Consider the following 13751-nt stretch of genomic DNA (forward strand, 5'->3'; position numbering starts at 1 on the left):
CCTTCTGATCAAATCCTCAACACCTTTTATTGCTGAGCATGTTGTGTTATGACGACAGGCTGAGAGAGCTGGGGCTCTTCAGCCTGGAGAAGAGAAGGCTCTGGAGAACCTTATAGCACTTATAGCAGCCTTTCAGTGCCTGAAGGAGGCCTACAGGAAAGCTGGGGAGGGACTTCTTAGAAGCGCATGTAGGGAAGGGTCAAGGGGAAATGGTTTTAAACTGGAAGAGAGTAGATTTATACTAGATGTTAGGAAGAAACTCTTTACTGGAACAGGTTGCACAGCGAGGTTGTGGATGCCCCCTCCCTGGAAGCATTCAAGACCAGGCTGTATGGGGCTTTGAGCAACTGGGTCTAGGGGGAGGTGTCCCTGCCTATAGCAGGGGGGTTGGAACTAGATGATCTTGGAGGTCCCTTCCAACCCAAACCATTCTATGATTATATGATTCTATGTCTGGTGGTATGGCAAAATCCTTGGTCCAGCTGGAGGCAGCTGCCCAGCTGTATCAGCTCCCTGCTTCCTTCCTGCCCCCAGCCTGCTTGCTAGAAGTTGGCACATCAGAATGGCAAAATGAGAAAGTCTTGACACCGCCAGCACTGCTCAGCAATGGCTGAATATTTTGCATTATGTAGCCAGATTAGTCACAAAACCCAGCATAACTGCTACAAGGAAAGTACTTCATCTCAGTACAGCTATATTGTAAATTATCAAGTGATTTTGGAACAATGAAAGAAAATGAGTTTGAAACAGTTATTGTTTTGTTAGTTTTTCAAACATTATCCATTTGTAATTTTGCACTGTTTGTAATTTTAATTTGAAGTAACTCATTTTTCCACGTACATTTGTCAGCCATTACGTTTGTTAGGACATCAGCACTCAATTTCTGCACTGTCATTTGGAAGTAAAATCAATCCACTTCTCGTCTGCTCAGCTTCCCGTGAGCGTGTGGTAGTGTGGAATCTTGATGAATGCACACAGAAACTGAAAGAAGGTAGAGTATTATTTACACAACATATATATTAGATATATTTGCAATAGAATTGAAGGCAGTCACTCACCAGCACCTACAAGCCCAGCAGTGCCAAACCAGTCTCTCAACAATGACCACCTTAGCAAACAACCTTCCAACACCTTCTTCTTTCACTACTATTTCTATAATAAGCTGCTATTTCTGAGTAGAAGACATTAACCTCTCAGATTCAACGATCCTAAAAGTGACAGCGCTTTATTTCCTGGTTGTCCTCCCCCGGTGATGCCAAACCGAAGCGCACGCAGCCCGATCTCCTTACCCCACCCCAATAACCGGCGCGCTGCAGAGCTGGCAGGGCAGGGAGCTGGCCATGGTGCTTACCCTCAGCTGGGCTGGGCTTTGCTCAGTGGCGGCTGTTGGGAGTTGAAATGGACTAAAATGTATAGGAAGAATGAAAGAGGGCAAGTCATGGCTCACTGGTGCCCCAGTGACACTCTGTCCTAAAAATATTGTTATAGCATTATGATTTAGAGGCTTTATGGCCCTCTTTTTGTGTCAGTATTGTGGAAGAAAATCAATGATGTTGATTTGCCTGTCATTTAATGTGTAGAAATTATGTTTCATACTCTGCCACACTGAATGTTCAAAGCTACATACTATTAAAAAGAAAAGCCACTCGTAAAGAAATGAGAATGTTTTAAATACTTTTATAATGAAAGTCATCACTACACTTTAATCCATGTAAGTGTAACATAGAGTATCAGGGAATGATTCAGAGAATGGGCATGAAATTGGACTAAGAATTCAGGGGAAACAAACATGGAAGTTTATTAGAGTCAGTTAGTGGAAGATCATTAGACAGTCTGTGTATATTTAATACAAAGACATTTGAAAGCCAGATTCACTGCTGCTAGATTTCCTTCTTCACCTTTGTGTTTCTGTCCGCAGGCTCTTCAGCAGATGCTGTGTAGACTGTCTCTCCCCAGACTGCTCTTTGCACAGTCTTGGACAATTTTTTTCACCTTATTTTTATCAAATGTGTCAAGGACTTGAGTTCTCTGTGTGATCCATCTCTCCATGCTGATAAACCTTGACACACTAATCTGTTACAGAAAGAGTCCACAGCATCCAGAGTAAAACCTAGAAAAAGACATCTGTAGCAGTTGTGGCTGTGTTCTGGTTAATTTGCTGCCAATGGAATCCTAAAACTTGATAAGATGTCCAAAATCTGCTCACACTGTTGAAGGCAGCATCATTAAACGTGGATCTGCAGAACCATTGAGATGATCATAATGATGTGGTGATAAGAGAGATGAAAAATGAGCCTGTTCTCAAAGCCAGTCTTATTGTCTTACTATGCAGTGATTTGCAGTGGTGTACTCCCCCATTCAGCCTTTTCCCAGAGAATAATTAAAACCAAGAGAAGGAAAGTCCCTCTTGCTTGGTGGCTGAGTGGCTGAAATATTCATTTGGAAGAAATATTTTTTCAAAGCTCTGTTCTGCTGGGTTTGAATCAGGATTTCCTGTCTCCAAAATGAACAAGGTTCACTACTAGGTTCTCTGGACATGCCATCCTGCCACAAAAATTCTATCCTTGATATTAGTGAGATTTGATATACACACTTATTATTAGTGTTGCTAAGAGAACCAGATATGGTCTGGGCAAGAAGGTAGATGGAGAAATCTTACTGGTATATAGTTCTGTGCTTTGCTTTCCAATAACCTAGACTGATTGGACTAGATGATCTTCTAACCGAAACTATTCTGTATTATTAAATAGTGGGTTACTCTGTGTATTTTCCTGACAGATACTGGTATAACTGTGTTAGATAGCTGTTACACAATGTTTCTGAGAATCTTGCTGCATCACTGTTTTAAATTTTACTAAATCACAATAATAATAACATTGCTTCAGGGTTAACACCTCAAGGAATTATTATTGGAACTCTTCTGAGATTGGTGCTTCATGTGAGGTTTAGTCCAGATGATCAACAAGTGGCGGTATGTGCTGGAAGTCGAATCTACATGTTAAGTGCAAAGGTGAGATACCATTCTTTGTAGCCATAGTGCTGTTGTTTCTTAAAGTTCATCACTTTCAATAAAATCATGATGTAGTAATATATGCATTCATATTCTCATTTAGAAGAAAACAAATATAAATTAATGCTCAACAGCATTAACAAGTGACAAGCCATAAAAATGATGACAGTGTTGAAGTTAAACAATATCTCAATGTTCTGAAAACATCTGAAAAATTACTCCTTTATTGCTCACTTTGAAAAAGCAAATGCAATGTGTAGTGTTTTCTGCCAGCAGAGTGATATACAGGGCTACATTTGGCTTAAGAAAAATCTTGTTGAATTTGTAATTTGAACCTGAGTCAGATATTATTTTTAGCAATAATTCAGAGAAATTAAGTCCTTGAATTAATTGCCAGTTTTGTTTTGAAATCTGTTTTGCTTTTATTTTGACTTTTCTAATCATAGAATGAAGCTATACTAGTTGAATTGAATGGCCACCTGGCTCCAGTGACTGCTGCTGAGTTTTGCACATGGGAGAAAAATATGCTTATATCAGTGTCTGAAGACAGAAGCTTTAAGGCAAGGAAATTCTTGAGCTGCATTTAAAAAAAATAGAATCTAGTGAACTTTTGAATTAACATTGTCTTTTTTTCCTAAAAATATTTGCTGAAAGTTAAGCAAAAGTCATCTTTGCCATTATAGAGACCAGGGCATTGTTTTTAAGAATTGCTTGCAAAGTTATTGTAAAAATTAATCATCTTTTTTTTTTTTTAAAACGACATTGAAGTTTTTTCATAGTCAAAACAGTATAGTGAAGTTTTAACTTTGGTGATTTTTATTATCTGGCAAATAAACTCTGGCACTTATCGATTAAACAGAGCCCAACGCAAAAAACGAGCAAACCAACCAACCAACCCTGTGGAAAACACCACTTTCAGTGGCTGCATTTCCCCATTTTCACCACTTGATGGCCTTTAAAAGTTTGTGTTTTCCGTAGGGATATCAGTAGGTACATAACTTTTTTTGTTTTTCCCTAAAGGTATGGGACTATTCTACTGGATTGTTAATGTATCAGTCAGGAGTATTAACAGGTAAATTTTCCTTTTTATATACTTTTGCATAGCAAAATATATCAATCTGAACAATAAAATAAAGTCATTATGTAGGTGTTTAGTTGATCTAGTAAAAATATTTATAGTAAACTATATGCTAGCATACATATTTTCCTTTAAAGTGGGTAGATAGATTCAGTGTATTTTCATAAACATTTCTTTGTACAGGATGTGCATTTAACTTTTTTGAGATGTTGACTTTTTTGATGTTGTTGAGATTGCATTTTTTGAGATGTGCAAATAGTTCTATTGTTTATGTGCTCTTTTTTAAGTTTTGTATAGGAAATGAAAAGAAATACTTTAAGTGTACCGTATGTAGGTTTGTTAGCAGGGTCTGTAGTTGAAGGCACATACTGACTTTAAAGTCAAAAACTACATTTTATAGAAAGATGAGAACAAAAGGAGAGGAGGACAAACATCTGCACAGCAAGGACACCCCTTTCCAGTAGAACTTTTCCTGAAAGTAACCGTATGGTTTTCACTAGAACCTGCTCCAATTCTGTGTTGGTTGTTCTTGCTTATGGTGCAATTAGAGCAGGTTGGAGTGCACTTTGACTAGGGGCGGGAATTGGTTGTTAAACTTTGTGCTTATTTATTATTAGAGGCCCCAAAGCAAAAGGAGAGTTCAAACCATACGGTAGGAAAGGAGAGGAAGAAGGGATGACTCCTGCCTGATTCCCTGTGGCAGTTGCTTTGATTGAATTGGTTTGTAGAAGCAAGGCGATGAAAATAACAGTAGGTGAACAGCCAATGGGGGTCTGAAAAACATTGCTATTTAAGCCTGAGTGAAAGGGTGCAGCAAGCCACTGCCTCTGCAGTATGGATAGAAGGTTACCAAAAACCACAGCCATAACAGTTTGGGAAGGCAGGCTGCAGATCTAGAGAGGGAAAGCCCATTGCAATAAAAAAAAGCGAAGACCCTCTGCCTTAGGGTTTTGTTGTTGTTGTTTTGTGTTGTTTTGTTTTTACCTTTCTTTATAAATAGAAACTATCAATTTTGAATAAAATTTCTGATTCATGTGTACTCTGGAACTAATTGCAACATTTTTGGAGCAGGATTTCCTTTGCTAAGTCTGCTAATTGATGAAGAAAAGAGACAGATCATCACTGGATGTGCTGAAGGACAGGTAGTAGACATAAAAAATAACCTCTGTGACAAAATAGTCAACTATCACTAATTTATCTATCAAGAAGCTTCACAATTTGCATACAAGTTTTAAAATGCTACAATTATTTTAGCAAACATAACAATATAACACCTTTATTACAAAATGCAAACTTTTTCCTCAAAACAATAAAAGTTTTTAGAACTGCAATCAGTAAGTATATGTACACCGAGATACTATAATATCTGTTTTAAAAGAAAAAAGATGAAAAGCGGGATTCTTGGTTTTTGGCCAAGAAATAAAACGCATGGCCATAAATTGGAGAGGCCATGATTTTAGCATGGTGGAATTCTAAGAAAAATGTAATAAATATACTTTGAGCATTTGATTTCTTCTTTAATTAATGTTAGGGATGTATTAATCTGAAATTTTTCTATGGCATATAAAGGCTATCTTCCTTCAGTGTAACTGTTCAATGAATCATGAAGAAAATTAAACACGTAAATATAGTGGTGCCTAAAAAGATAAAGGTATTAATTAAATTCATTTATGTGGCTCTTTAAGCAATTGTTTGCAGCTTATCCAGGATTTTTAATTGTAGGAAATAGTCTGTGAGGAATTTTTTTTTTTCAAAGACATAGACATATGGGAATTAGACATGCTGTTCAAATTGACAATGGCTACTTCTGCTAATAATGAAAATATCTTTGATAATTTTGGAATATAGATGGACATAATTTAATTTCTGGTCCCAGGTAAGATAAATAAAAATTCATTAGTTACATAAACAGTTTTGAATATTGAACCTCTACCTCATATTTGTATAATTTATTGCAGTTGCTTTTCTTTTGTTTTCTTTCAGCTTTGGATCTTCAGTTTAATCAGTGATCATAATTATCGTTGTGTGGCACGTATTGACTTAAAGAAAGAGCAAGAGAAATTCTACAATAAAATCTGGAAATCTGAAGAAGAATTAGGTAGCATAGTGCTTCTAGAATGCTGGTTTTGCTACACTTCATTTGTTATTGACTGCAGAGTGTGTGCGTTTTATGCCTTGAAAATTTAGTGTAAGTGATTAAGTTTTGAATCTCAGACATTCACATGGAATCTTTTACTGAAGCTGATATGAAGCTGGGGATTGCCATAGAGGGAGGAATTGTGCATACATCTGTAATAACATCTTGGACAATTTATCTGCTTATAAATCATTGCATGATGTCTTCAGTGAGAATAGAATCAATTCCTAAAACATTAATCCACTGTCTAAGTGGAGTACCATTTTTCAGTTACCTTTGAAGCTTCTAAGAATCTTTTACGTTAGGCTGTGTTATGTTATTTTATATGTTTTGCTGTGCTATGTTATTCTACATTCATACCAGAGCCCCCATGATATAGTACTTAACTGACAGTGGTATTTTTATTGGCATAACACTGAGTACTTATAAATCTTTAATGACTGCACCTCAGCAAGGTGATTCTCTGGCTCAAGATATCTCCATCGTTTGAAATGGAAAGATAGTGTGGTCTTATTACATGATATTTTACTACAATACTTTTAATTATCTCTTAGATCCTTTTTGTTTGCCTTATTTCACTGTTTCGTTGACTGATTATATTGTTGATTGGTTTTCTTTAGGTGAAAGGCAAAATGCTTCTGAGCTTTGCAAAACAAACAGCATGAAACCAAAGGGGTCAGTGGAAACATCATTGCCTGTCCTCCTAATTGAACACTGTGACTATTCAGTATGTTTCCATAATGGAGGAAATATGTAAGTCCTTTTAAATACCACCAAGTGTTTGGCTGGAATCTATTCCCAGGAGTTCCCGTTGGTTCTTAGGTTATTTTCATTGCATCAATTTTAACTGAAACTTTTTTCCTTTGAACTACAGATTTAAAAAATGCATTTAAAATCTTCTATGGGGTGGCTTATTATTTTTGTTATATTGGAATCAAGTTAGCTAGTATTACTGTGTCTTATATAATAAATAATAAAAAAAGCTTCTTTATCATACTCAGGTTACTTTTTTTTTTTTTTTTTTGTCTGGTAGGTCCTGTGCCCTGAATAGAAGCTATTTTTGGATAGGAACCTCTGCTGGCTTGTTATTAATAAATCTAGCAAACTTGGAATTGGAAGCATTTTTATGTTACAAAGGTATGATTAGAAAATGTCTAGCTACGATCTAATGTGATTGGTTTTATTTGTTGTCAGATATAAATAGTATAAGAAAAAAAAACCTGTTTTTTAATGTTTAAATTCAGCAATTAATTTTACTATGTTTTTCTGTCACTGATGACTTGTTTCAGAACATGTGTCAGTGCTAGATTTTTGTAGTGGCTAGTTATTAATTCTTATTCAGTTTAGGAACCTAAGTACAAAGCATGTTATTCTACTCATACTTCACAATGTGGCTGTAAGCTAGAAGGATATATACTGAAAACAGTGGGTTCTGACGGTGTGAAATCAATGTGAGTAAATTTTTTCCCTTTAAAATACGTCTTTTACCACTGTGTTCTTTTTTGGTAAAGATTACAGTGGCCTCAGCATTCGATTTGCTAGATTGTGTTCATTAATGAAGAAAGCGGTTAATGGAAAGGTGAGTATATATTTAGCATCTATTTAATGAATGCTTACCTTTCCAGTTATTTTTTATAAACATTAATTCTGTATTTTGTGTACAAATTATGTACATGTACACTTTTTTATTTATTCAAAATGTGAATTGCAAAGTTATTTCTCTGGAGATGATTCTTTAAGGAGTTTTCTAGTTTAAATAGCTGGGTAGTTTTAGAGCTCTCAAAATTTGAATAATATCTGAAGTGACTAGAAATCAAAAGGTGAATTGTTTTTTATGGTGTTTGTTGTGTACCTTGAATGTCAAGAATGACCACTGTGGGAGCAGAGGCACTGTCTTAGAGGGAAAAAAAGGGTAAAAACATTGTTACACTTTTTCCCCAAGCAAGTGCTGGGATGGACTTCTGAATCCTTCCAAGAAATCTGTAAAAACTGAGTTGTGAGAAAATTTCTGTGGAAAATCAATAAAAGAGCTTTTTAGGAAATGAAATATATACATATAATATTATATATAAGTACTATAAGCATATTTTGAAGGACAGCATTAAGCACTTTTTACTGTTTAATGCTGTGAGACCAAATCTATGGATATCTTTGAGTAATTTTCATAAACAAAAGCCAGTTTCGTTCTCCATTATAAATACCTTCGTGTTAGAGCTTAAATTATGAAGTACATGGAGTGCTATTTTATAGTGTAATTACTGCAGGTTTTATGCTTGATCACCTCGATATTTGAAGACATGATTGCTGTATTGGAAGTTAACCTTGCTTTGTTGGTGACATCTCAGCAGAGTGGTATTCTTAAAAGTGGAAATGAGGAGAGTCTATCAGTCATTGCCAGGTACAGAATAACTTAAAATGTTATTATTTTTCTTCAAAATTGAATGGTGTATTTGTTTTTCTGATACTTAAGTGCATCACATGATTTTGTATAGCGTTATTTGCTGACTTGGATTTACTTTACTTGTTTTCATGTCATGCTTTATTGCACTGAGTGGGAGAAATTACTAAATTGAAGAATGGTTGAGACTGGAAGGGATATCTGGAGGTCATCTGGGAGGTCCCTTCTAAAGAAGGGATACTCAGAGCAGGGTGTCTAAGCCCAAGTCCAGTTCCCTTTTGAGTAACTTCCAAGAGGAGACTCTGCAGCTTCTCTGAGAAACCTGTGTCAGTGTTTGGCCACCTAACAGTGAAGAAATGCTTCTTGGTAGTTAGCTGGAACCCCGTGTGTTCCAGTTTGTTAACTTCTTCTCTTGTCACTGAACACCGCTGGACACAACCTCTTTTGCACTGATACTTCAGGCGTACATTGGAAAGATCGCTGCTGAACCTCCTCTTCTCCAGGCTGAAAAGTCCAAACTTTCTCAATCTTTCCTCACAGGAGAGATACTGCTGTCCCTTCATTGTCTTCATGGCTCTTTGCTAAATTCTCCCTCCAGTAGCACAGTGTCTCTCGTGTACTGGGGAACATAGACCTGAACACTAAAGCTGAGCAGAGGGCAAGCATCACCTCCTTTGACCTGCTGGCAGCAGTTCTTGATGCATCCCATGACACCATTAGCCATCTTTGCTGAAAGAGCACATTGCTGGTTCACTTCCTGTAAGGGTTCTGCCAGCATCCTCAGGTCCTTTCCTGGACTTGCTGGTCCCCTGCATGCCTGGAGTTTTTCCTCCCTGTATGCCGGGCTCTGCACTCTCTCCTGTTGAACTTGTTGATGTTTTTGACAGCCCACTTCTCCAGCCTGTCAGGGTCTCTGGATGACTGCACAACCCTCTGGTGTATCATTCACTTCTCCCATTTTTGTGGTGTCTTCTACAGTCTTGATGAGGACACACTCTACTCCACCATCTGGATTATTAATGCAGATATTGTACAGGATCGGTCTCAGGACTGATCCCTGAAGTATTCCACTAGTTACTGGCCTCCAGCTAGACTTTATCCCACCTATCACCATCCTCTGGGCCTGATTGTTCAGCCAGTATTCAACTTTCTTGCTGTGTGCTCCTCCAGCCCATACTTCATCAGCCTCTCTATGAGGATCTTATGTGAAACAGTGGCAAAAGTCTTCAAGTCCAGGTAAACCATAAGCACCACTTTCCTCTTGTCGACAAGATAATCTTCACAGAAGTTTATTAAGTCAGTGAAACAACACTTCCCTGGCAAATCCATGGTGAGAGTTCTCAATGACTGTCTGGTCCTTCATGAAATGGCTTCTATGAATACACTGAAATTTTAAGTCACAGAAAAGCCTACTGTCTGTAGTGAAGTGAACGTGTTATGTGTACATCCACACAAATTGGTATAAGTAAGTTTTGACACCTTTTCCTAATCTGATTTTGTCCATTGTATTTATCAATTTTTATTTTTATTTTTTTGAACTTAGGTGTCCTCTGTTGCCAAGATCTCCATTGTGTACAAATTTAAATAAAAATAAAAAACATCCAAGTAAAACACATGGTAAGTGTAAAACAATCTTGATATGAGTTAATAAAGTCGTATTTTTAAAACAGTAACAGACTCAAGTATCTGGTGCCTATATATTTCTTTTTTAAGTTACGTATTTTATTTTTATTTTATTAGACGGAATTTTATTTTTCTAGTAGTATTTCATATCGTACCCAAATATTTATAGTGAAAATGATGGTAATGGAATATTTTTCTTTTTTTTTAAATATAGTCTTCTGTGAAATGTCAATTTTGAAAGAGTTAAAGTATGTAGAAAGCTTATATTTTTGCATATCTTTTCACAGTGTGAAATATATTTTTCTATATAATTTGACTTTTCTTTCTTATTTTTAGTTAAATATTTGGTTGGTTTTGTTGTCCTGAATAGTCTTTTGTTAATACTTGTGAGTTTAGGAAGTTGACTTTTGACTTAGGTTCCTACTATTTGAAAAAAAAGAGAAAGGTCTGACTTCCAGTTGCTGTTGGAGAACACGTAATTTCTTTGCTTAGTAGCAGTAAAACTAGGTTCAGAAAATACCTAGAAAATATTTTTTTCATAATCACCTTTTAGAAAAGATAGAAAATAACTGGTAGCTGTGGACACTTAGAATAATCTGTTTGATCCTGTTGATTGTACTTGATGAACATGCTAGAATGTCAAAGGTTATAGTTTTAGTTTTATGTGGAAATCTGAGAAAGCATCTACAGCGTTTTTGCTAGAATTTGAAGCTTCTTCTGGAACCCAGCACTGTGTTATTATTTGCATGTCATATTCAGATATCTTAGTTGCTTTAAGGAAATCCTATGATATCTCAGAGCAAGTGGTGTCAAGCATTCATTAGGAAGGACCCTTTTCTCCCTTGTCGTTACATATAGAGAAGTGATAGCTGATGGGAGCTAAAGATGTGTCTACCCTCAGCATTGGTAAATGTGCCCACGAGATCACTCACAATGCACCTAAAGGTTTTCCCTTGGAATATGAACAAGATTTCCACCCCGTCCCCCCTTTTAAATTTAGTTGGGTCATTTCTGCTGATATGAAATGCTCATATTTAGTTTTGAGCTGGAGGCTGCCTTTCAGGAATGTTATTACAAGAGGCTGAATGCAGCCATTATTAATTACTTCTCAAGCCACATAAAAGAACAGTCATTTATGTGCACCTGCTAGCCAGTTTGTTTCAGATCTTTAGAAAAATTCCAAATGTAGGTTGTGTGTATTTTATAGCTAGTAAATATAAAAGCCAAGCATAAAATAGGCAACTACAGAATACATTCATGAGTAAATGATGAAAAAAGCTCCTTAGAACAGTATTTTTGTTAGTTCAAAGTTTGGAGAAGTTCCTACTCGATAGTATTTGAGGAGGGATATTATGCAAAGGGACAATTCACTTCTTTCCTTTTCTCAGTCTTTTAAGGTAGCTGGTCATAATCGTGTTTTGTATCACAAGGAAACATTAAAAATTGCTACTGCTCTAGCTTAACTATATATCTATAAACTTGTAAAAAATGTAATGTCACATTAAGCTCTTTAGTGAATATTAAATTATTTCACTATAGGAGTGAAAAGCACCGTGAAAGATCAACCATTGGTTTTTCATAATAAAATTAGGTCATCAGGCTATACAGCTGCACCACAGTGAGTAGATACACTTGTATTCTATCTGTTTTACTGGGATCTGATATTTTGTCATTTAATAGAGATGTATAGTCTCACCACTGTGAAATTGGTGACCCATGAAAAATAGATATGATTTTAACAAACACAGTCCTTTTAAAAACATGCTGTAAGCTTCTGATCAGTGATCAATTGCTTCTGTCTTGAAAAGAAAACTTCTGTGTACATTTACATAGTGTCTGTTTCTAAATATTATGTCACTTAAAGCCAGTTAGTTCTTTACCTTGTTCTACGCATATAGAGCATTCTCAGATCAACCTAGGGAGAAGTATGCCATTTATTTCCTCTCAACCATCTTTTGAGATGGGCCATGTTACAATTTTATGAGCTGTACAACCTCTCTTTACTGGTATGGTGTTATTTTTGAAGAACTTTCAGGATTGTTGTTTTTTTATTTTTATTTTTTATTAGGAGCTTCTAAAATCACTTGAGGAACAGTTCTCCGAAAGTTTGCTCTAGCTTTGCTTGTCTTTTGCTTGCTTTTAAAGGTTTATCTTTGGGTGGAGAACTCACACTCAGATGGAATGAGTTGTGTTGTGTTAGTGTTCCCCACAGGAATGGAGAATTTGTCAGTGTCTCAGAGCCCCAGGTAGATCATAGAGAAGGCACTTCATTTTTGGTATAGATTATTCTGGACAGTACCATCCTTGTATAGAGTAATTGTTAGAACATAAGTAGAATGGTGCAAGGTATTACATGAGAAATAACTGTTACTTTGAAAGCAAGTGAGTATTGGAACTGAGAAATCAAGAACCAGATTTTACCTGTCAGCAACAGATTTCTTTTAAGTGATCTGAGGGAAAGTCTGCTTATGTTTACATTTTTAGACTGCAGCTGGGAGCTGTGGTTCTTATGTTCTGAGAACAACCATTAGAGACTGGGACCTCAAAACATATTCAATCATTTTGAAATGATAAACCTGATTTCTGAATGTGTTGTTTGTGTTCCTAATTTTGTGAATATACAGCCTGTGTTGTCTTTTATCTCCAGTTTCTCTCAACGTAAAAGCCTTGGATAAGATAGGATGAATACAAGCGCTGGACTTGTAGTTTAAGAAAGTTCTATTCATTCTGTTCCTAATTCCATGACATAGAATTTTCTTGTTTAATCAAAGCCACTACTTAAGCATCCCTTGAGAACATGACTGAAACAGTCCCCAGCAGTAGATAAAAGTTTCAGAGGAAACTGGCTTAAGGACATCTATGAATTTTCTCCTGCATCTTGTATCTTGTTTGTTGCTTTGCTTGTCAGCTGAAAGAACTTTTGATTGTGATGATGTGTGCAATCATTGTGATGATGTGTGGGATAGATGAAAAACTTTCATTTAGCCCACCGCACAGTGTTTGCTGTGGAATATCCTAAATTGCTTTTGAATGTGGTGTCAGACTTCTCCCTTAACCAAAAAAATCTCCCGTGTTTTCCTGAAGTTTCAGACGTATGAAGATAAACTGTTGAAACAGTGTTAAAATGTACTGAAAGATGGAGTGTCTTTCACACTTCAGAGTGATCTGAACACAGCTCAAGCTCTTGCCTGTTTTGCTAAGAAATGTCTCAATTTTTGATATATGTTGTGCTGGTACTACTAAAAGATTTAGAACTGTGCTTGCTAAGCACAGTTTCCAGAGAGTCTAGACTCCATTTTTTTTTCAGGGAATGTAGCTGAGAAACCTGTAATAACTCTGCTCAAATATAGTAAAGACCATCTAGGGGAAAATCCTTTTTACACCACTTGTTCCATTTGCTTTGTGTTTATGGTAATGATTTTTCCTGTAAATTGGTACTGCTATATGAAGGAATTGTGCTGCGTGTGTTGGCTTTGTGCTTTGCTAACTCAAAACTTACTCTCCC

The 13751-nt window shown here is 36.3% G+C and overlaps 1 protein-coding gene across 6 annotated transcripts in view; it reads left to right on the plus strand.

The window, feature by feature from the left end:
- The window catches only part of WDR27 (WD repeat domain 27), a 101526-nt gene that overhangs the window by 762 nt on the left and 87013 nt on the right, over nucleotides 1-13751 (plus strand). For all 6 annotated transcript variants that reach the window (XR_005858276.2, XM_040697663.2, XM_003640958.6 and 3 more), the window contains exons 2-13: nucleotides 850-991; nucleotides 2886-3010; nucleotides 3457-3570; nucleotides 4031-4082; nucleotides 5160-5230; nucleotides 6072-6186; nucleotides 6846-6978; nucleotides 7259-7362; nucleotides 7737-7804; nucleotides 8490-8623; nucleotides 10167-10240; nucleotides 11786-11864. Coding sequence is in view for 5 of the 6 variants with exons in the window: in XM_040697663.2 (XP_040553597.1) it covers nucleotides 850-991; nucleotides 2886-3010; nucleotides 3457-3570; nucleotides 4031-4082; nucleotides 5160-5230; nucleotides 6072-6186; nucleotides 6846-6978; nucleotides 7259-7362; nucleotides 7737-7804; nucleotides 8490-8623; nucleotides 10167-10240; nucleotides 11786-11864 (1211 nt within the window). In the remaining variant the exon portion in view is untranslated. The remainder of the gene's footprint in view (nucleotides 1-849; nucleotides 992-2885; nucleotides 3011-3456; nucleotides 3571-4030; nucleotides 4083-5159; nucleotides 5231-6071; nucleotides 6187-6845; nucleotides 6979-7258; nucleotides 7363-7736; nucleotides 7805-8489; nucleotides 8624-10166; nucleotides 10241-11785; nucleotides 11865-13751) is intronic.

This window comes from Gallus gallus, chromosome 3 (genome assembly GCF_016699485.2).
Source record: "Gallus gallus isolate bGalGal1 chromosome 3, bGalGal1.mat.broiler.GRCg7b, whole genome shotgun sequence".
In the NCBI taxonomy this organism is placed as follows: domain Eukaryota; kingdom Metazoa; phylum Chordata; class Aves; order Galliformes; family Phasianidae; genus Gallus; species Gallus gallus.